The 22,153-nt window shown below is 50.1% G+C and overlaps 7 protein-coding genes across 7 annotated transcripts; 2 read left to right on the top strand and 5 right to left on the bottom strand.

Annotated features, from left to right (window-relative positions):
* Window positions 1-685: 685 nt before the first annotated feature.
* On the bottom strand, window positions 686-1,198 carry CCOS01_10077 (acetyltransferase; the record flags this gene model as incomplete). Its single annotated transcript, XM_060458233.1, has 1 exon — window positions 686-1,198. The coding sequence occupies one exon, from the start codon at window positions 1,196-1,198 to the stop codon at window positions 686-688; it is 513 nt and encodes a 170-aa protein (XP_060311398.1).
* Window positions 1,199-2,469: 1,271 nt separating this feature from the next.
* CCOS01_10076 (FAD binding domain-containing protein) lies at window positions 2,470-4,054 on the bottom strand (the record flags this gene model as incomplete). The annotated part of the gene is made up of 2 exons (XM_060458232.1): window positions 2,470-3,897; window positions 3,959-4,054. 2 exons carry the CDS (start codon window positions 4,052-4,054, stop codon window positions 2,470-2,472), a joined length of 1,524 nt encoding a protein of 507 aa, XP_060311397.1.
* A 2,706-nt stretch (window positions 4,055-6,760) lies between these two features.
* On the bottom strand, window positions 6,761-7,726 carry CCOS01_10075 (uncharacterized protein; the record flags this gene model as incomplete). The annotated part of the gene is made up of 1 exon (XM_060458231.1): window positions 6,761-7,726. The coding sequence occupies one exon, from the start codon at window positions 7,724-7,726 to the stop codon at window positions 6,761-6,763; it is 966 nt and encodes a 321-aa protein (XP_060311396.1).
* A 4,428-nt stretch (window positions 7,727-12,154) lies between these two features.
* CCOS01_10074 (WSC domain-containing protein) lies at window positions 12,155-14,602 on the top strand (the record flags this gene model as incomplete). Its single annotated transcript, XM_060458230.1, has 1 exon — window positions 12,155-14,602. The coding sequence occupies one exon, from the start codon at window positions 12,155-12,157 to the stop codon at window positions 14,600-14,602; it is 2,448 nt and encodes an 815-aa protein (XP_060311395.1).
* A 373-nt stretch (window positions 14,603-14,975) lies between these two features.
* CCOS01_10073 (major facilitator superfamily transporter) lies at window positions 14,976-16,598 on the bottom strand (the record flags this gene model as incomplete). The annotated part of the gene is made up of 3 exons (XM_060458229.1): window positions 14,976-15,974; window positions 16,040-16,426; window positions 16,491-16,598. 3 exons carry the CDS (start codon window positions 16,596-16,598, stop codon window positions 14,976-14,978), a joined length of 1,494 nt encoding a protein of 497 aa, XP_060311394.1.
* An 838-nt stretch (window positions 16,599-17,436) lies between these two features.
* CCOS01_10072 (uncharacterized protein) lies at window positions 17,437-19,284 on the bottom strand (the record flags this gene model as incomplete). The annotated part of the gene is made up of 2 exons (XM_060458228.1): window positions 17,437-17,778; window positions 17,968-19,284. 2 exons carry the CDS (start codon window positions 19,282-19,284, stop codon window positions 17,437-17,439), a joined length of 1,659 nt encoding a protein of 552 aa, XP_060311393.1.
* A 1,354-nt stretch (window positions 19,285-20,638) lies between these two features.
* Window positions 20,639-22,081, top strand: CCOS01_10071 (UDP-glucuronosyl/UDP-glucosyltransferase; the record flags this gene model as incomplete). The annotated part of the gene is made up of 1 exon (XM_060458227.1): window positions 20,639-22,081. The coding sequence occupies one exon, from the start codon at window positions 20,639-20,641 to the stop codon at window positions 22,079-22,081; it is 1,443 nt and encodes a 480-aa protein (XP_060311392.1).
* Between the last annotated feature and the right edge of the window lie 72 nt (window positions 22,082-22,153).

The following is a 22,153-nucleotide window of genomic DNA, read 5'->3' as shown; positions in this document are numbered from 1 at the left end:
TTATCGTGAATGGAATGTTGTTGTTGAGAGGAGGGACATGTGATAGGCAATGAAATGAAGGGATTAATAAGATAATTGTAATTATGCTAGCTTTGCGAAGTCAAAATGGCCTCAATGCAGACCCGCTGTGCTTGTTCCCTAGCCAGGGTTCAGAAGTCACAACCAACACGAGGTGACCTCTATCAATCCCTGTCGACAACTCAACTCAGCTTTCTCATGCATCCTTGTGGACACAGGTGTGGGCAGTTGCCATTCTCCGGCAAGCCAAAGACAGAACCATGGTTCTATTGTTGCCCCACGGAAACTACATGTCACCAAGTCAATCGTACGTCATGTTGTGATTAGACGATTGTATCAACTGTTGGGTTCAATATTGAACAACAGAATAATTTGGAGATCAAATGGGATGTCGGAAGATTGCAGTCAGAACTTTTGTATGCAATAAATTGATATAGACAATATCAAGGGATTGCTCAATCCAATTACTTTCTCGTACACCAACAGCTACTACAAGCATCAACAGCTCAGCTGGCCCAATTAAGTCACTATCAACCCTTCCAGTCCACATCTCATGGCCGCATTCCGTGGATCGAGGTTTCCAGATCCACAAGCAAAACTCCCATCGTTGAGTTGAACTCGTCTTCGGCAACCTTGGCTCTTCCGTTATTGGTTGTGATTTCTATCATCAGTCAAGGTTACGGCTCATATGCGTCGTCTGCCACACAGCATCGTCTCGATCAATATCTAAAACGACGAATCCCTGCCGTTCCCAGAACTTGATCGCTCCCGGGAGGAACGGATGAGTATGAAGATACAACTGTTTCAGGCCTGCTTCTCTTGCCGCCTTCTCCAAAGCGGAAACTAATCGGGATGCCAATCCGCCGCGCCGCCAAGTTGGGACCACGAAAAGCCTCACAACTTCAACAACACCATCGGGGAGTAGAGTGAGATGAGGAAACCGGTAATCGTAGTGTTGATATCCAACCGTCGCTATGATACGGTTTTTTGATCGCGCGACGATAAAGGCGCCATCTGGGTGATCGAAAAATATCTTCTGGAATGTTGCGAGATCTTGCTCAGCCTTCATAGCACGCCACTGCTCATCCAGATGCGGGTACATGTCCACGCGTGCTTTCTGGGTGAGTTCCAGGATTTCTGGGATGTCGTCTATCGTCGCTAGCGAAATTTGGATATCCATGATGTTTTTCTGGGTGGGGTGATCTTGTCGGCTTATCGGGGCTAGTTGAATGAATTGAGGCCAAAGTGGTGATCGGCGGGTTTGCCCGAGGCAATCCGTGGTGGGTGATTCGACAATGGGGTGTTTAGGTGTAGGACAACTTAGGAAAGGACATGAAACAGATCAAAGAGATCTACGAATAGACAGGCCTTCTATTGATATTTAAACACAGTGCTTAATAGGTGATTAAGTTTGAGAGATTGATTAGATATACCGAGATCGGCGCCTTCATTATCTCGGCGTGCCCCACAGACTATTCGCTTGACCTCGAATCGCAGGATAGAGGCTGACTAATAATTGCCTCATAGGTTTGCCAAGGCGCAACCAACGTTTTTGAACTAGGTTTCCCTTGCGAATTGCTGATGTTCTCGCAACGAATAATTTCGCGATATTACCCATTGAAGTCTGACAAAGAAGAACAGACCACATCATTCATACGAGTGTGAACCTGGATGGCTGTACTGACAGTTAAATTTGAATCTATAATCCAGTAATTGTGGCCTACTTGTGATTCACCGTTTCAGCAGACTGTAACGATTTGGAGGCAACAGAGCAGCCAATGGCGCCTTCCCACGGTGCCGTGATATCGCAGACTACGTGGAACAGTGTTTAGAGAGCGAAAGCTTTCATGATCGGAATAATACTTAAACACAAGCAATCAGTCCGGGCATATCTCCACAGCTCAGCTTCAATCCATCCTGTCTCGGGGTATATCAAAGTGAACCTATCATCAGATTCAAGAGGCTTGAGCGGAAGTTTTGAACCATCCCCCTAATCAATCTTGGCGTCGAGCCCGAGCTCAATTGAGATTGAGGCTTGCACTCGGTTTGCGTATCAGTTGTTCTTTCGAATGTCACTTAGATGCGATACGAATCAATGACCTGTGAACGGATAACTGTAGTAGCGTAAGCCAAGTAGATTGTAAGTCATAACCATTGATATGGATGGTCGCGAGATGGGAATTCTTCATCCAACCAAGCACCAGCCATTCTATTTGCAAGCCAATTAATATTAGTCTACGATATGATATGGAACAGTATGACAATCATGAGTTGACTTTCTAACATTGTGGCTTTGGAGGAAGCAGATTTTGCAAGTACAATTAGCAATGTTGATACATGTTGATCGTATCGAGGTATAATGTACATGGATGAGGTTACGTGCAAGTTGATTGAAGATTGACATCGCCAATTAGGCACACTCTCTGGAAACTCCAAGAACCGAACAAGTCTTCATACCTTGAAATACCCCCTCCATAGCCTTTCTAACAACCTCTTCGGGTCGTAGTTTTCGGAAACCTTTTTCAAACGGTCGTGGTTGTCGGATCTATAGCCTCCATAGACATCCTGATGTTTGCCCGCGTAGTTCATGTAAATGTACTTTGCTGCAAGGCCTCTCTCCTCTGCCAGAGCATCAATCTCATCAATCAGCTTCGCGACACTTTCCTCCACAAGGCAATCCAACTTAGACGTCTCCCAGTGCGTGGTGACCTGAATATGAACGAGCGGGCCATCTTCGGGCGCGAGCCCGAGTGCATTGCCGCCATTCTTCTGCATCGACTCGATGATGTTGATTGAGATCGGCTGATACACGAGCAGAGGTGACAGAGTTGTGTTTGTTTTGCCGGCGGCAGCCATGAGATCCTGAGCATGAGCCTGCCACAACGGGATAATGTCCTGAAGGAACTGGGCCGAGCCCTCTTTGAGGTAGACAGATGTACCTGACCACGACTTGCGCATACCATAGGGTTCTGAAAGGTTGATCATATGAGTAGAGATGTTGGCCACTAGTGTCGTTGTTGAAACAGCACCGGGAACGGCTATCGCATCAGCGAAGACGGGTGGCACATCTTCTGCAACTACCGGAGGTTTACTGTGGTACATGTAGTTCGCAATGATGTCGCCATAGCCTGGAAAGTTCGCAATCACGAAGAACGTGTGTGCATCGTGGTCTGATGGTAGGCCATCAACAATCAGGTCGACGAATGCGGGCACGAGATCTGAACTCGAAGCTAGAGTGTAGATGGGGTTGTAAAGCCACACATCTCCCTGTTCAAACGCGACGAGGTCGAACCGGGTCACGACGCCAAAGTTAGAGCCTCCACCCCCACGAAGTGCCCAGTATAAGTCGGGGTTCTCAGACGGGGAGGCGTCGACAATCTCACCGGACGCCAGGACGACTTCGAAGTTACGCACGTTGTCGCAAGCCCATCCATACTCGCCCGAGAAGAAAGAGATACCGCCTCCTAGGATAAGCCCGCTGACGCCGACATCGTTCACCCTGCCCCCGACAACGGCGAGGCCCAATGGATCGAGCACTTGTGAGACGTTGTACCAGCGGTTCCCGGGTCCAATGGACACGGTCTGACGGTCATCTGACACAGTCACCTTGTTGATGCGTGCGAGGTCGATGGTGACACCGTCTTCGATATTCGACCCTCCTGCGAACGCCGTGTGACCGCCGCTCTTGACTGTGAACTGTGCTCCGAGAGAAGTGAGAGTCTTGATAATCTCGGACACATCTCCTGTGCTTCCAGGCATTACGAAGCATGATGGATGAACCTCAGCTTGTGGTGCTGACCAGTAGTTGTTCGAAATGGCGTACTGCGTCGAATTGGGATATGACACCTTTCCTGGTAATCGATCGGAGAGAACCATGCACTGAAAATTATGTCACATTAGCTTGGTTTTCCCTTGCGAGATTTCTGAAAAGCGTACATACTGCATCGCCAGATCTCAGGTGCAAGTTAAAAAGATCGGCCATAACGCCTAGCTGCATCGCAGCAATAGACGCCGGTCCGGCGAGTGAGGTTTTCATCTCCAAAAGATGCCCTTGATAAACCTAGGATTACGGATAGGCGTATTTGTCCAAACGCGGTCTGATATTCTTGCACACTGGGAAACGAAACTTTTCCATTGCCACGAGGTCATTCTCCATCTTTATGGCTCACTGGAAAGCAAAGTCGTTGTGTCTGAGATTAGCGAAGTAGCGCGTGGTCAACAAACATTCCAATGGACTCCGCCAAGCACGCTAGCGATAGAAGGACGTCAACGGTTCCATAACCGCGTCGATGATTGGTGTGGCCATTGAAGCTTAACACATTTCGCCCGCGTCCAACGCAGCAGTCCTCAACGAGACTAACGATTTAGGGCTGGTGCTGATGGTTCCGGTCTGGGGTTGCATTCGCGTGGCGCGGGTTGGAGTAGCTCCGGCACGCGCCTCTGCCGGGGTCAATGGTCGAGTCCCAGGGGTTTGGCAAAGAGCAAACATCAGCAATCGTACCATAACCAGCGGCTAAAGCTCTAAAGCGTTCATCTCGGATAGATTCCCTCCGACGCAAATTATCGCATAATGTGGGCGGCAGTTGGTCACGTGGGCGGAACAACATGTGTTGCGCCGTTGGTCCGCGTTGTCATTCAACGGAGCAGGCTTTAAACGATAGCACGGTTGCCAAGAGTCTCTAAAGACGTTTGAACTTGAATTTCGAACAAAATCTCGCGTGGCGCAATTTCACTTCATATCCTGACCGGGTTTCCCGTGCGTGGATCGCCGTGGTTGGCTGGAAGGTTGCGATTTGATCCTCCTGGCGACGAAATCAAAAAAGCAAACCAACTGACCAAGGAACTATTGAACGGACAAACATTCAAACAAATTTAAAAGTTGAGCAGACAAACATGCAAACACTAGGCATGGGAGGATGCAACTCCTGCGTTGGAATACTGTGATCTACACCCTCCAAGTTACGGATTGGACCCGGGCCGTTGTGGTTGCTCAAGCATCAATTTAGTCCTAGACGGACCACGCATTTACTCCATCTTCTGAGAACTAACCTGGCATGTAAGACCCTGATGGAAATCAATCTACTCTCCAAAAACCAGTCTGGATTTGTGCGTAATGTGCCATTCTGGGACTCGGTCACTGTCGTTGGAGTAGTTCCAGGCGCCACTCAACTTTTGATGATAGTCTTCAAGGCCATTTGGCCGTATGTTGAAAGAGTTGAGTAGACGGATGGCCCAAAATCCAGTACCTTAGGTAGCAAGTTTGACTTGACCCACAAGTAATGTCTATGAAGAATACTTGGACTTTCTCGGATGACGGCAGCTCAAAATGAGAACAAATCTCAAGACCCGGCATCATAACATTAGCTAAGGTGAAGGAGGACAGTTATCATGTCTTTCAGGGGCGGGGGAGAGGCTCTGAAGGCACGGAGTTCCATGAAGATAGCCGAAGTGTCAAGTGTAGTCAAATAAATACCCTCGAGAAAGAAAAGAATTGCCCGGATCCCCTCTCTTCTCATTGGCCTTAACATCGTTTCCTTGACCATCGCTTAGATGTACTAGCAATTTTAGTCCTGAAACAACCCCGCGGGCTGCCAGGTCGTTTAGATCAGACGATAGCGGGTCCCCGCTGTGCGGCATTGATGGCCTGCCGCTTGCTTTACCTCAGACTTAAGCATAGTAGATCTTATTAGGGACGCTGATCTAAGTACCTTGTTATCGAAGAAAGTTAATTCTTTCTAAGTCATAAGTATAAGAATATAGTTTTAATAAAATAGTATAATACTTACTTAGTACTTAAATTAAAATACTTTTTTAAGCTCGTTATAAGAAAAAAATAATTATATTATTAACTACTTATTATCGAGGTTTATAACTAGTACTATAGCTTTAATTATAATAATTTTATTTATAATAAGTAAAAAGTCTAATTATAAGTCCCTTAAAAGCCTCTTTTTAAGGGCTATAAAAGCCTCTAAGTTAAGTTAAAATATTTACTAAGATATTAATAACTAAATTAACCTTATAATAACGGCCTTAATAAAGAAATTAAAAAACGAACTAAGAAATAATATTAGAATTCTCGCTAATATTAAGTACGATTTATAAAGTATAATAACGTAGCCGCAGAGCATTAGTAATATATCTTATACTAAGAAGACTATTATTAGTACTAACGAGACGGATAGGGCCGTGTCGATATGGCGCCTCGGCTTCCTCCTATAGCTCGAGGACCATGGCCTTAGACAGCATTGGAAGTCCATCAGAAAGCTCGAGTGCTCCGGCACGGGGACGCTGATCATAGCGCACGTCCTATAGGAAGAGTAAGGGAGGCCCCGATGAAAAGTCTTTTCACAGCCCATAGGCTTTCATCAGGTTTTGCAACCGAGTTGCAGCTTTAGCACCTTGCGTCATGGTCATCGTGTGGCCATGCCGCTCGGAGAGTCGATAATTGCCGATACCAGTATTTCTTATTCATCTACTTGTTTTCGATAGACTTTGAGAAAAGCTTAACTCTGCAAGCGTGTCACAAGTATGGTGTGCAACGTAATGGTCAAAAATTGGGTTTTTTGTATACCGGTGCAAGTAGTGCAATCAAGCCTCTACTGCGCTCTCCAGCTTGCTCAACGAGCCAAGTATGTTCGTTCCTCTAAAGTAGGTAGTATGATACAAAGAAGTGTTCGACACGTGGTCTATGTACAACAACGCCGCTGCTCCACTCCACAAATGCTGTGATGTTTTTGATTTATGCGCGAACGAAACGCGACTTGGTGGACCAACCCCAGGACTCAACGTCACGCTTGCTCATGGCGGCAACGCTCTCGGCGTAGTCGCCGGTGCCGTGGGAGGGGTCAGCGTCGGTGGCCTTGCAGGTAGGGCCAGAGTTGTAGGTGCCGAGGGCGCCGTTGACGGAAGAGAACTTCTGCTTCTCCTTGGTGGTGGCGAGCATGTTGGTGGCAGCCTCAGTGGTCCAGCCGTTGATGAAGTCGCCGTGGGAGCACCAGGCGGGGCCGCAGGCGAGCTTGAAGGGCGCGGTGCCGCTCCAGCCGTTGGGCAGAACCTTGCGAAGGTCGTAGCGGATGGAGAAGCGGAGCTGAGGCATAGACTTCATGCCGGAGGGGCAGCTGCCACCGCGCTTGGTCTTGTAGGCGGTCTCGAGGGTCTCGGTGTTAACGCACTGGGGGAAGTAGAGGAGTTGCTGGAGGTGGGTGCCGCAGGTGGAGGAGGGGAAACCGTTGGCATCGGTGCTGCCGCCGCCGCCGTTCTCGCAGGCCCACGAGGACTGGGCGTCGGCGATCATATCACCCTCGGTGGTAGCGGTGGCCTTGCCGGCAACCATCTGAAGGTTCTGGGGGATAGCGACCTCGGCCTCAGTCTCGCCGAGGTTGTAGTAGGCACTGAAGCGCGAGAGAGGCATGGGCTCGTAGGTCTTGCCGCCGTCGGTGGTGTAGAGCGGCGTGGGGATCCAGTAGACGGATAAGTCGTTGGGGTTCTCGGCGTTGGTGCAGCCCTTTTGGAGTTCGGCGCTGGTCTTGGTGTTGATGGTTACGGCGTCGGAACCGAAGAAGGAGTGCAAGTGAGACTTGTCGTACTGGCCGGGGTAGACAATGGGATCGATGTTCTTGGTCATGAAAGGGGAGGCAACGTTGACCTGGGTGTAGGCCTGGGCCAGGCCGGCGAGGAGGCCGGTAGCGAAAAGAAGGGAAGACATCCTGTGTCTGTAAAACGAACGAAGAAGTTTAAAAAAGTGAGTAAAAGGTAGGGAAATAAGGAGGGAATGCGACAAGGAACGAAACGTTGGAGAGCAAGAGAATGACCGAACAGTAAACCATCATGAGACGAAAGCCCTTCCAACTTCTTATAAAGTATTCTCAGCTCAACTCTCAATACTGGACCATGGCCCATTGCTGTGCCTTGTCGTCCAGAAAGGGATACCCGACGTAATCAAGCCCCTTCTAAATTTCCGACCAAGTTTCACGCCATCGCCTTTGGCAGCGGCATGCAGCCGAAAAGGGAACCACGTTCGTGGGGCATCCCGTTTTGTCCAAAGTGAATTAACTTGGCAGAGCCGCACGATGCCTGCCATGGATTAGTTTCCAAAAGTTGATTGGACATGGACCACACTCAAGATCACTAGCGTCTGTGTTATTCCATTGTTATCCGCTTTTCCGTCCGATGCGACGATGAGAACAGTCCGGGAGATCAGCCCATTCGTAAATTCCCAGCAACAATAGCCGGGGGACTCTTCTAATTTCCACCACGATCTATGACTTCTGCACCTCCTGTTGGTCGCACACACTCAAATATCAAGCTTATTGTTCATCCAGATCATGGTACTCCGAGCGGTATCCCACGCTTGAACATTTGAATGCGTTGTGTCTGTACTGCGACTGTTTCCCACTAACAGCCCTCTATCTGAGAAGTTGGCAACCTTATCAGCAACTCTAACCCCTGGCTCGTATCAACAGGGATGGCTTAGCAGAGGCTCACATTTACAACGTGGTCCACCCACCGGAGATCTCAAGTCATGCAGTGAGCAGCAGACCCGTCAGGACTAAAATGTCTGCTATTCCCCAGTTGTTCTTAAGATCAACATCACAAAGGCTGAATCCCCAAATCTTAAATTGTGAATCGACCACTGGCTGTATCAGAGATACAAACGATCTAGCCCGCGTTTGATTTTGACACCACGAAGCTGATGTTGATGAGCTCGGCACTCTCGGACAGCATTGGAGATGTATTTTGAGAAAGCGGTGGACGTGACTTCGATGACACCCTCCCACAGGCAAAGTCATGGTATTCCTTCGTATTTCGGACCTTCACCTAAGAACCCAGTTTACCGAATCCGACAATCGGCGGAAAAGGATTTGCAGACGGGTCATGATCGTTCAGGGGCTCGTGTTTTTTTCTGACCTTAGGTAAGCGGTATCTGGCTCCCGGGTAGGTCGGTAAGTGGGCGCAGCGAAGGAACGCTCTAAGCGACGTCGGCTAAGATATATGAAAATTCAATTTGACGACTGGGCAGAAAAAAGACATGTCGCGTCATCGATAAATCTTCATTCGTTTCCGGACCACAATGTTCTAGGAGGGGCCATCGAGAATTAATATGGACAGCTCGGTGAAGACATAGTAAAACAGGATGACTTTCCCGAACTTCGGGGCCGGGCAATCGGCACAGTAGAAAAGTTTGGACTCTTTGATGCAATTGCTAAGGGGGTGCATGTCTGTCAACAAGTGGGGATAATGCGACTTGGAGGCATAGACCATCTAGTTGGGTAGGCCATCCCCTTTTTTACATGGCAATTGTCGGCGGCTATCCGTTCAGTTTGGTCTGAAAGAATCTAGAATCTTTAAGAAGCGAGGAGTAAGCTTGCCTTGACGCCAACCGCAAGCCCCTTTAATTATTGGGTTCGATGTTCGATCCCTGTCTGCGCATGGGTCCTGCGGACGCTTTCCTTTTTGCGGATAGCAACCACCCTACACTCGTTGACCTGCATTATCGCCCGTTTCAAAACTTTTGCATCCCTGAAACGGGATTCCTTTTCGCGGCCATGTTAATGATGTTATTCAAGAAATATGGGATCAATCCTGTCGTGAACCAACTTTCTGCCACTTTCCTTATGTTGCCGAGTACAGTCATCTATACATAATGTTTAAGGTAGAATACCTTCACTCAGGGAAAACACGTAAGAGCTGATGACGGCATTCGCGTCCAAGGCTTCCCGCCGATCTATGGTGATACTGCGACGGAGATAAAATGAAGGAAGAAAAGCAGTAACTCAACAAGCCTAGGTGCAGCAAGAACACTTGACTCAGCAGTACAGGTTCTGTTCGAAGTACGACCTTCTCACTGAAAGTCATACGCGGTCAATTACGTTGAGTGGGGGCCATCAAATGAATATGATTTAGACTCTCTACTCTTGGGTCTAAGAAACTAGAGCGTGCCTCGACATGTAATCAGATAGGCTCTAAGGAAGTTGAAACATGGGACAACCATGATCAAAGAAGACGGTTTTCTGAACAGCTCACCTGATAGTTGGGGGATAGAGAGCAAGCCAGGAATACACTCGAATGATTTGTTGAATATCCATTGAACACCCGCAGTAACAAATAACTTCTGAGTTACTGGAATTTATTTGCAGCATCGCCAGCGTCGCCCTGTGTCAACTTACTTGTAAGCCTGCTGAGACCGCCTGCAAGGCGTAGCCGCCTGCTCAGGAGGGCATCCGCCGACAAGGATACACGTCGGAGGAGGACCATTATACGTTCAAGTCAACTCCATCAGCGTGGGGAGAGTTCACGAAAGCAAATAGAAACTATCACTGGGGCATATGGGCCTTCTTATCCCTTAATCAAATCCGAGTCAGGGGCGTCACAGTCTCTGTACAGAAATTTGTACAAAAGATTACTTTGGGGATTTGGTCTCTTTGATTTGTACAACCCACACCAAGCTCACTTGTTGTTTGATCGATATATCAATCTAGCAAGTGATAGCGAGTCTCGGTTGTCCATGGGAGGTCATCCCAAAGTTATTCCTTGCTCCTCGGATGATGCTAAATTCCCAGCCTGATCAGGTTGGCACCATCATGGTGATGCTTAGCCAACCGAGGGAGCAGAATGAAAATAGATGACTCGCTGTACTACCTATCTCATCTCATTCCTTGGCCAGAATCCGGTTGCACGATCTTGGGGCGCGACGTGCAGGCACCGTCACACAGCTCATGCGACTAGTTGAAGCTGTGCTAAGCTTTGAGATATGTCTGTTTCCCGTCTGCCTCAGTGGACGCCTCCTCAGCCATCGTACTACCGCCGCAGGGTCAATCACGCCACGAACTTACCCCTGGGATGGTGTCGTCGAATGGGGAAGCGCCAAAGACAGTCTTACGGCAATCAATGACGAGACCTGTCTCTCAAAATCCCAGCTGAATAGCTGGCGTGGCCCGGCAAGGCTTTTTTTGGCGCCCCAGACGGCACGCTGTACAACGTTCGAAAAACAAGACTTCAATACGGTAGGGATACATATTTAGCGTTCGGTCCGAGTTCACCTGGAATGTTTGTAGAACGCTCTGCCAAGGGATTGTTGTGAAATACCACGGGGCCGGCACAAGATTGACTCCCAGGGCTCCCAGGGGAGTTTCTGCATTCCACGCCCGCAAATGCCGGAAAATCTTAGACATTACGGCGCTCATATTGCCGACATCATCCGGCAATACCACGGTAACCCTTTCCTCACGAGGCTCAAGGTGGCGCATCCGAGTAAGACAATGTCTTACCCAGGAAAACGGCACAAGTGCTGATAGCGCGGTGTGTTCCAGACCGCGAATGACAGTAATGACCCAGTTCTACGGCCCGAGGCCGCGTCGACATATGACAGGATATGTCAGATCCTGACGCGGCATACGCCCTTTTGAGAACGAATGTCCGGCTGAAGATGATGAGTTTTAGTGAATTTGAAGTTGCTGTAGACTCCATTCGAATTTGGATGTGCAGTTGAGAAAATGGCATTTCCGGTGCTTTACGCTTTGTTCAAGGGACTTAAAGTGGTTAAGGTTCGTTTCCGAGAAACATCGCACTCCATTCTGAGCCCTTCGTGCAACAATAACACGAACTGCCTCTCTTTACGCGACTGAATTCTGATGTCTCTTGGTGCCAACCGGCATAGTCCGAGCCAAGCCAAGGACTTTTCTGTCCAACCATCTCTCTTCGCCCTTCGCAAGGAGAGGTAGGGCTAGATGATGATGATCGGGAGCTAACGTCCGCAAGTAGACACTCGGACAACAGGACAGAAGCGAAGCATCGCCTACTACTAGGCACAGATGAGGCATGAAGAGGATATTGCTGCATTCTTCGAGGTGGTTCCGTTTTTCAGGGGCGACTGTGGCATCGAAAAGCTTCAGAGAGCATTTTCAGTCTTCTATTTCCAGACAATGTCAACACGATGGCAAACGAAATCCGAGATAAAAAGACGGCAATATTGCCTCCTCAGACGACTTTCTTTTCACTCTCATCATCACAATAATCACGACATTCTTTCCTTGCCCTTGGGCCACATTCATTCTTTCAGTTTGACCTCATTTCTCTCGCTAACCGCCAGAGGTCTAGTCACTCTTTAGTAATCGCTCTTGTCACTCTCTTCGCAATGGCGCTCCGCTCTATCGCGGCCGTTGCCCTCCTGGCCCAAGGATCTGCGGCTCAGGTTCTCGGGCTCCCGCTCCCCACTCTTCCCATTAACGTCGGCCTTACCACAACGATTGCAGGCGTGGGCGTCGGTGCCAATGTCGGCAACACTGTCAGTGTCAGCATCGGTCTCGGCGGTGTTGCCACCGTTGTTGCTGGCGTGGGATCCACAATTGCCGCCTCTGTTGGTGCTGCCGGAGCCACCGTCACTGCTGGTGTCAACTCAGGAGGTGTCGCAGCCTCAGTCGGTGCTGGCGGCCTCCCGGTCACCGTCGGAGCGGGAACTAACGGAGTCGGTGTCGGTATTGGCGGTGTTGCCACCGTCGGCATCGGTGGTGGTGGTGTCAGCGTTGCTCTCCCCATCGCAACCCTCGTTCTCAACCCCGTGGGCGTTGTCTCAACCCTTCCCGGAGGAGGTGTCACGACTGTTTTCCCGTCTACAACAGTCAGCTCTGTTGCCTCAAGTGTCACCTCAACTCTGGCCGTAGCCACCTCGTCCTCAACGGCCGCAGGCAGCACTGGTGCTTCCACTGTCTCCTCCGCCACTACTGGAATCACCAGCGTGCCCTCCGTCTCCACCAGCGTTGGATCTGCTACGACCTCTGTTGGCACCACCAGCATCGCCTCATCCTTCACCTCGACTGTCGTATCTACCTCCAGCTTCGTCAGTGGTAGCAGCACCATCGTGACTACCCTCTCAAGCGTCACCTCGGGCGTTACCAGTGTCCCTTCGGTCACCACGAGCATCGGATCAGGCACCTCTTCGGTCATCACCACTAGCGTTGCTTCTTCCTTCACATCCACGCTCGTTTCCACCTCGAGCTTCACCAGCGATGGCAGCACCTTTGTCACAACCATCAGCTCTACGTCCGAGGGCGTCACCAGCGTTCCCACCACGTCCACCATTGACACGCAGATTTCTTCCTCCAGCTCAACCTCCACCTCCACCTCCAGTGCTGCTGCGTCCTCCAGCGCGTCTGTCAACCCTCTGACTGTCGGTGATGCGAGCTACTTGGGCTGCTTCCGCTCTCCCACAAGCTTCCCGACCTTTGTTCTCACTCAGTCTGCTGCGTCCATGACAATCGAGCGTTGCATTGCTGCTTGCCCATCCAGCAAGTACGTCGGTCTCTTCGCCAATGATTGCTTCTGTGGCTCAACTGTGGACTCTGTCAACGAGATCTCCGTTCCTGATGACCAGTGCAACATTCCCTGCGGTGGCAACAGCGCTGAGCGTTGCGGTGGCCAGGTCGGACTGACCAGACGTCAACTCATTGGCCTCAACGTCCGCTTCACCATCTACATCCGCCTCGGACTGGCTGGTGGAACCACCGCGTCTGCGACTGTTACTACTTCTTTCACAACCACGACTACTGGAACCGTCACTTCTTGCCCTCCTGGAGTCTCGACCTGCGCCATCGGATCTCTCACCACCGGCGTTACCACTGTCACAACCACCTACTGCCCTACTGAGACTCCCGCGCCCAACCCCTGCAGCAACGGACAGTGCTACGGCCAGCCGTGCTACGGCGATGACTGCTACAAGAAGCTCGTTTGCTACGGTGACTACGTCAGCTTCGACTACCCCTGCTACGGTGATGAGTGCCGCCGTCGCCTCGTGTGCGTGGACGGACTCTGCCACCCAGAGACTTGCAGCGGATACGACTGCGGCCGCAAGATCATCTGCAAGAGTGGACTCTGCGGATACTCTCAGTGCCAGGGAGACGAGTGCATCAAGGAGAAGATCACCTGCTACGGCAACGCCTGCAAGATCGAGACCTGCTCAGGAGACGAGTGCTACAAGAAGTACGTCTGCACTGGCGACATGTGCGAGCACGAGACCTGCCCGTACACCGACGTCAACAAGAAGTACGAGTGCACCGACGACAAGTGCAAGGTCGTCACGCCTTGCAACGGTGACTGCCCCAAGCCCCAGCCGCCGAGCACCCTTCCGTACCCCACCGGCACCGCCCCGGCCATTCCTCCCGCCAGCCCTCCAGCGAACCCCCCGGCTGTGCCTACGGCTACTCCCCCTGTCGGACAGCCTCCTTTGAACCCTTCCGTGTCGGTCTCGCCTCCCGTCAACTCTGCTCAGCCCCCTGTTGGTGCACCTCCTTCAGGAGCACCTCCTTCCGGTCCTGCAGTTACACCCCCGGCCGGTCAGCCTCCTTTGAACCCTTCTGTGTCGGTCTCGCCTCCCGTCAACTCTGCTCAGCCCCCTGCTGGTCAGCCCCCTGCCAACCCTCCCGCAGGTCAGCCCTCCGTCAACCCCACGGCACCCGGCGGTGGTGTTCCCACAGGAGGCGCCAAGCCCCCTGTTGTTACCGTTGCCGGTTCCAGCAGATCATCTGTTCCGTTCAGCTTCATCGGCATGGCTCTGGGCGCGGTTGCTGGAGTCGTCTTCCTGTTGTAAGAGAACTCGGTGATCAAAAGACTCTTCTTCTCATGTACTGGTTCTTCAAATAGAGGAGCTTGCTTATTCACTTCTTCCAACGGGCTCTACATATGGGTTGCGTTTCTTACAATATCGGGTTCATGGTTGACTTCAGGTCTAGCTAGGAAGGTGACCGTTTCCAGACGGTTGTAGTAATTGTCCTTGGTCTATTCCATTGCTTCAAGCTCGGGTGTTCGTTGTGAATTTATATTAATCTGGGATCTGATGACTGAGATATGATGGAATTCAACGCTTTTGCAAACCACCTCCGTACCGTTCCCGTGACTCTAACTACCTTTAACCTCCATCCTCTATAATCGACTATGACGATACCTGTAATATCTAAAAGTACTCAATCTTGAGCTCCTCGCCCTAGAGCCCGTATCTTTGCGCCCCAGAACCAAAGAACGACGGGGCATGGCAGTCCAACTCCTATGAACACAAATGCCAGCAGACTATTTCCCCAGCCGTATCCGAGCCTGCTAAACAGTTGTGGGGCGAATATGGGGAAAGCGAAACCAAACACGTTGGACAGCATACGTGCTGCCGCGCTTGCCGATGCAGCATGTTTGAATTCATCAATCAAGTAAGCGTTTATTGCAGAACCCGTGATGAACGTTCCGCAAGTAAAGATAGCGGCGCCGACATCCACGAAAGCCCAATGCATGCCCCTCCCTGCCGCCCATCCATACCAGAATAAACCTACGGGGAGGAGAATGACACCAATGATGAGGTAGGGCACTCGAAACTCCGGAGTTGTCTCGCCATTGGATATGTCTCGGAGGCGTCGGAAAATGTAGTCCATGAGTGGACCTCCAGCCTGCGAAGAGATTGTGATGCCGATGGCTAGAGCAATGTAGTTGAGCGTACTTTGGGTTTGTGATTGGCCGTATTTGTCCATCCAAAGGCTGGCAAATGACGAGAGAACGAGCACGTAGAGACCGAAGCTGATTGCCCAAACCCATGATATAATCAGGATGATTGGACGACTGGTTAGGATTATCATCGGTCTGAGAAGATGGATGGATAGTCCCTTGGAAAGCCCCCTGTGGACAACTCCGGTCCCGGGCTGATCGAAGCAACTGCGGCTGCCCGAGAACTGACTTTCAAGTTTGCGCTGAAGCAAGATCGGCGTGTAGGTCTCATGTACCAAGAAGTATGCGATGAAAGTGTTTCCTGCTGAGAATATGGACAATATCCAGAACAGCCACCGCCACTCAATGTGATCCGACACAAGCCCGCCAACGATGGGGCCGAGCGCGGGGCCAAAGTAAGGGATGAACGATGCTATTGCAAGAGATTTACCACGGTCTTTGGCCCGGTACATGTCAGCCATGATGGGACCTGTCAACTATCAACCATCGTCAGTTCATGCCTATGTGGGAATTAGTGACAATGTAATCGGGGTTCAAATACCACTACACCAGCACTGGCTCCGCAACCGGAAAGGAACCTTCCGGCAATCATCAACGGCGCACTCTTTCCGACGGGACAGAGTGCATTCCAAAGCTGATAGAAGCAACACGAAACGATCCAGATAGGCTTTCTCCCATACATCTCAGACAAAGCCGCGATCAGGAAAGGGGCAAATGCTTGGCCCAAAACGAATAGCGAGAAAGTGATTTGTGTTGTGGTAGCACTGATACCAAGATCTTGCGAGATTTGTGGTAGAGCGGATGCCATCATGCTCGTTGACATGAGAGTGATCAACTGCCCAGTTGAAATCAGTACCGCAATTGTAACCTTGCGATGCGTCGGCCAGTTGTAGGGATCATCGGGGTCTTCCAGGCTGCCCCAAGTCGCCTTTTCCCTCGGAATAGAATGAGTGAGCAACTTGAAGTCGCAAGAATCATAGCCATATGCTTACTCCATACTTCTCGTACAGCTCTCGCAATACCGCTTGACCCGAGTTTAGTCCTGATATCGCTTCGGTATCATGGTTCATGTCGTTATTTCTTGCTGTGTTCTGGGACATTTTATCCGTAAGTCCAACGTGCTTCTCTAAATCTGTGAGGCTTGTGATTAGAGACTGAGTTCTCTTAATTTTGACTGAGGAAGTGTCGCAATGAAATCGGTGTCCTGATTTTGAGAAGTGCGGCTGGGTGACGCTTTTTAAACCGTGACGACGACTCCTACTGACCTCATCTAGTCGATTGCCGACTATTACTCGGCTCCGAGGCCCATGAGTCGGAATCTGGTAAAGCAGTCCCTGCAGTGCCTAGCTGAATGCAGTGTTACAAACTGCATGGCACGAATCCTTCGGAACTTTTGCGGGACACGTGCGATGAATCACACCTCAAGGGAGGTATCATTCAACCATGTTGACTCCGGTTTTAAGTCAATGTTAAATCATCAATGACCTAGGTGAGTTTACAAGCGCCTCTTCTGCTCTCAGTATTTTTGTAAGTAATGAAATCGTTTGAGCTCATCCGGTGAATTGTCCTAGCGCTTGGGTTTTACACTTAGTGAAGCAAAAGCGATTCTAACAATGTCTGCGCCGGGGGGGGGGGGGCGGTCTCCAAGGGTGCGATGCGTACATTCACATACACATGCAGTGAAATATCCCAGCTGCACTTATCATCGCGTCATGGGCAGCGAGCATTCTATAAGGCATCTTCCAAAAAATGAAGCATAACAACGCGGCTGGCTTGGACCTAGAATCTACCACAATACCGGAATCCAATCTAGATCACGTCCATGATTTGATATTAGTTCCTTGGCAAATGGATGTGCAACCCATTGCAATCGCGGTAGGCGACAAGGAATGATTGAAATCGACGAGGAACACGGAAAAGAGACTCATTCTAGTTGTGCTAAGCGCTTGGTAAGATGATGTAGACCGTTGGAGCATCCAGCTTCAATTCCAATCTCCGACCCGGCCCCTCTTGTTTCAACTCGTCTAACCGTGCAGGATGATCAATACTTGGGTCTGCAATGTCTTCAGCAACCATTGCGGTGCCTACTACTTGAAGTCTTGCGCTATAGTCCGTGCAGCTGATCTTAGATCTCCCAAGTGTGGAAAACTCTGTTGGTCTGACGAGCAGTGCCGTTTTGGTGCCCTGGACCCAGAAAATAAGATCACCCCGTGCTGCTTGGCCTGGAGCAACCCCCATCTTCCATCGCGTCGAAGATGTTCTCCAATAGCCAGTGTAAAGCTGGTACAACAAAATATCTGCTGTCTCTTTTGTTACTGAAATAGTGTCGAGGGAGCTGGAAATGTCACTCGATCCAGGTCTTGACTTCTCCTCTGTTGGCCAACTCAAACATTCACCTAGTACAAGTCCTTGTCTGCTACGGCAACCCCATGAGATGAGACTTTGATGATTGAGACATAGTTTTGATACTTCTGCTTCTGTCTTGCTCAAGATGGTTCTTAGAAGGTTGTTGCTTTGCGCAAAGGCAGAGCCAAGATCATGCTGGTAGTTGGCTTGCACTCTGAAAGACCATGCATCAACTTCGCTCAGTTTACCGGCGACATCTTTCGCCGAAGGCCCAATAGACTGGATGCAACCAATCAACGACCCCATTATGCTGAAGGCTCTGGATTCTTCGGCGTTTGCGTCGAATGAAATTTCGCCTTTTGTTGTGTATGGTCGTAGCACTTCTTGAAGGGGCGTACTTTCCACTCCCATAAGCAGAAATTTCACCAACTTTCCGTATTCGATAATGTTATCCTCTTTCTCTTCCTCGAACATTTGATGGCTGTTCATGAACTCCATAGTGTCTGTCCAGATTTGAAATAGCGATTTATCGTAATCAATTCTCGGAAAGCCGTGGCCATCCACCGCGAGGCCGATCAATCCATAAATTTTGTCCCTAGGGTCCTTGCAGAGGGCGTGTTTGTGTTGTGAGAGGAGTCTCTTGAGCCTGTGGGAGCCTTTGAATCTCTCATCAATTAGCTCATCCAGCAGCATAGGTCCTTCGGAAGGAATTTGGTGCAGAGCCATCATCATAATAAAGTCTTTCCAGTACATGGCTGTAGTACCGAAGCAGACGCGCCTCTTCTGAGCAAGCCCAATCTCTTGGATGATCCAGACTCTCTTCCAATACTCGTCTTTTGCCAACTCAAGCATCATCTTGCGCTGAAGATCCAGGTTTGCTGTATGTGTTTCGTCACAGGATTCGGGAGTGGTGGAAGAGCGCAAGGCGCCGTCCAGGAAGATGTCGTCAGGAGTCACGCGCGAAGTCAGAGGTCTCATGTTTCCCTCGTATTTCGAATAAGAGCTTCCAAGCCATATCACGACCGTGTCTGCTCTGAAGTATATATGGCTCATAATGGAGACCTGTCTATTACGCTCCTGTACGTTTCCTTGGTCAATACAGATTGCGTCAACCCAAAGAAGTCCAAAGTTGCCTTGGTTTCGAAGATAAGAGAGGGCATCGTGGAGATTCTTGCCCACGGATAAGGCAAGGCCGTTAAGCATGATGGACTGTGTAAAAGCCTCTCCGCCCCATCTGTACGACAGAGCTTCATAGCTTGGTCTCGCGACGAATGCAATGTGCACCAAATCGCAGCTGATAGGGTCCTGGTCATTTCTTGCAGGGTGGATCCTCAAGAATCGTGTGCAGTCGATTGCTTCGTCCAAGGGCTGATACTGGAAAGCTGCAGTCTTATCTAGCGGTCTAGGCTCAGAACAATGCTTCGTCTCTTTGGATGACATTGTAGTAAGAATGCTCGTGGCACCTTCCCAGAACTTCTAACAGCTAGAAATGAGGTTCCGTGTTCAAAGGTCACAAGCTGTGACTGAAAAAGATCAAATGAGAACTGTTGGTATTGGAGGGAAACCTCTCCAGCTGATCGAAGCTACTAGGTTAGAAAGCACAATCGGCACAAGAGCCCCTCCTGGAACTCATGAGCAAATCTTGCATTACCCCTCAATTTGTCATTGCCTGATGAAAGCCTTACTTTAGGCAGCAGAGCGCTTGATGACGAACTTCAATTGGCGTAAACGCTCAACCTGCATGAAGGCAGCCAACGACCATTAAATACACCCGGCCATCTGAGATTGAAGCGTGAACATAATCCATTGGTTCACGCAACCACCATAGTCCTGATCCCGAGTTTCTAGCCTTCATGTTCCTTGAAATTAACACTACAAATGGTCTGATAGACTGAGCTGCACATTCTGCAAGGCTGTAAGCATCGGTATCAATGACACAAAATCTCCAAGCCCTGGTTTTCTAGAAGCTCTGGCGGTCATCGACCGTCCAACCCATGTCTCAATGCGCTGTTAAAATGGTGTTGGGGTTAAGGCTTATATATTTCCTTTTCTGGCGTCGTTCTAGTGGTCTAAATGATTTCTCGCTCTGCTTCTCAAATCTCATGTGCTCGAGGATGTTGCATACGGATGCGAAGCTGAGACTTGGATCCAAATGATGACCTGATGCCGAAAGAGTCATCGCAACACATATCGCGGTCCCCGAGTCAGGCGATTATCGATATCTGTCTCAATTCGACCTTCTCCATACGCGTGTTGTTTGCAAACTCAAAATAAATGAAAGCAATCAAGGGGGTCCCATGCAGTGAATCCAGTGACTTTTGGGTTGAGATAAAAACGAAATCCCTTATCACTAGGATCTGATGTGATTGAGGTGTCATATGAGCACTATTACACAAAAGCAGTGGATTCAAATGGCATCAATTTTCATCGCTCGATGGATCGAAGCAGCCACTTTGGCTTCACCCCGTCAAAACCCCTTGAGACTCCAATCTCCCTGGGTCGAAATGTGGTTGAACGTGGTTTTGGGGCTCAATCTAAGGCTGACTCGTGTACTTCCAGACAAGCTTTGATCTTCAACCTCGGCGTTCTTAATTCGTCCGGCCCTTGCTTATCTGACAGCAATCTAGGACCCCGGAGTCATCTGCTAATTGAGTTAGCTCTGATAACGAGAACTGGACAATTACCCCGTCCAAACACTTCATCTCAATGGCGACTCGACAAGAGGTAAGAGATATCGAAACCGTTTGCTTCCTATCGTTCTTTTCTAGTAGCTCATGACATCCGACCAGACACAATGCTGGTCCAAAATATGACAAAGCCCTGGGTTCTCTACGCTGTACCTCCACGCGAGGGACACATGCGACCAGCGCTTCAAATCACCAAATATCTCTTCAGCAGCGGCTTCGACGTCACGGTCTTGGGAACAAAGAGGTGGAAGCCGACAATCGAGGCAGTCGGGGCCCACTTCAGTCCCATCATCGGACTCTGGAAAACCCTCGACGATCCATCTCGCTGGCCAGACATCGCACACGCATCGGATCCAGCCACGAGACTTGCCGCATCTCTCGATGGGGGATTCATCTCGTTGCTACCAAGCGGGCTGGAGTCAGTGCGGGTGGCGTTGGCGGGTATGAGGCGACGAGAGCCCGGCTGCCAAATCATCGTTCTGTCGGATACGTGCTTTTCTGGGACGCTGGCGTTGAAGTTGGGCACCGACTTGCCAGAACTGTTTGCAGATGATGAGGTTGTTCGGACTATCGGGATCGGTGTCGTGCCAGTGTTCTGGACCAGCCCTGAGCGGCCACCATGGGGATCTGGACTCCCTTTCGATGACAGTGAGAAAGGGCGGACAAGGAATGCGAAAGCATTCAAGGAGACGTGGAACAGCGCTGCTGAAGATCGCGCGAGGTGGGTTTTGGGAATGATGGGATGTCCCAAGCCCGTTGAGTGCCTTTACGATGGACTCTCAACGAGCATGAAACATCCCTTCTGGGATGCAACGACGGTCTGTCACGACACAGTCCTGCAGATGTGTCTCCCGAGTCTTGAGTTTCCTTCATCCGACTGGCCACGGAAAATCAAGTTCGCGGGCACACTCCCGATCAAACCTATTCCAACTGACCTCACATATCCAACGTGGTTCAACGACGTTCTCTCAAACAGCTCATCTCTCCAGGTATCAAATCTCAATCGCAAGAAGATCATCTTTGTGGCCCAGGGAACGGAAGTCCTGGACCACAAGGAACTCATCATCCCGACAATGAAGGCCTTTGCTACACATTCCGATGTTCTAGTCGTCGCGTGTCTTTGCGTGACCGGAGCAACTCTCGACACAAGCACTTTCAAGGACGGGAAATTGCCCGCAAATGCTCGGGTGGTGGATTACTTCCCGTATGACGCGATTCTGGCACACGCGGACGTCTTTGTGTCGAACAGCGGGTACGGAGGGTTTCAGCATGCGGTTTCGAATGGTCTTCCTATGGTGCAAGCAGGCAACACGTTTGATAAGCCAGACATTGGGAGAAGGATCGAGTGGTCTGGCTTGGGGGCGTTTCTAGCCGAGTCACCTCCATCTGTGAGCGCCGTGGAGCAGGCAGTCACAGAGGTTCTGGGTGATGAGAAGTATAAGAGACGAGCAGAGGAGCTTAGGAAAGAAGCGGACACGTTTGATCCGTTGCGAATGATTGAAGAAGAGATTATGCGTTTAGCTCAGTCGACGGTGCCTTCGTCAAGTTGAGCAAATTGTATGGTATTCAAATGACAACAAGACTACCTAATCAGCAACCTGGCCTTGCAGGCAAAAGAGATA

Source organism: Colletotrichum costaricense (genome assembly GCF_030867565.1).
Source record: "Colletotrichum costaricense strain IMI 309622 chromosome Unknown Scaffold_10.1, whole genome shotgun sequence".
In the NCBI taxonomy this organism is placed as follows: Eukaryota; Fungi; Ascomycota; class Sordariomycetes; order Glomerellales; family Glomerellaceae; genus Colletotrichum; species Colletotrichum costaricense.
The sequence above is the reverse complement of the archived record's forward strand: the minus strand, read 5'-3'. Positions and strand labels throughout refer to the sequence as shown.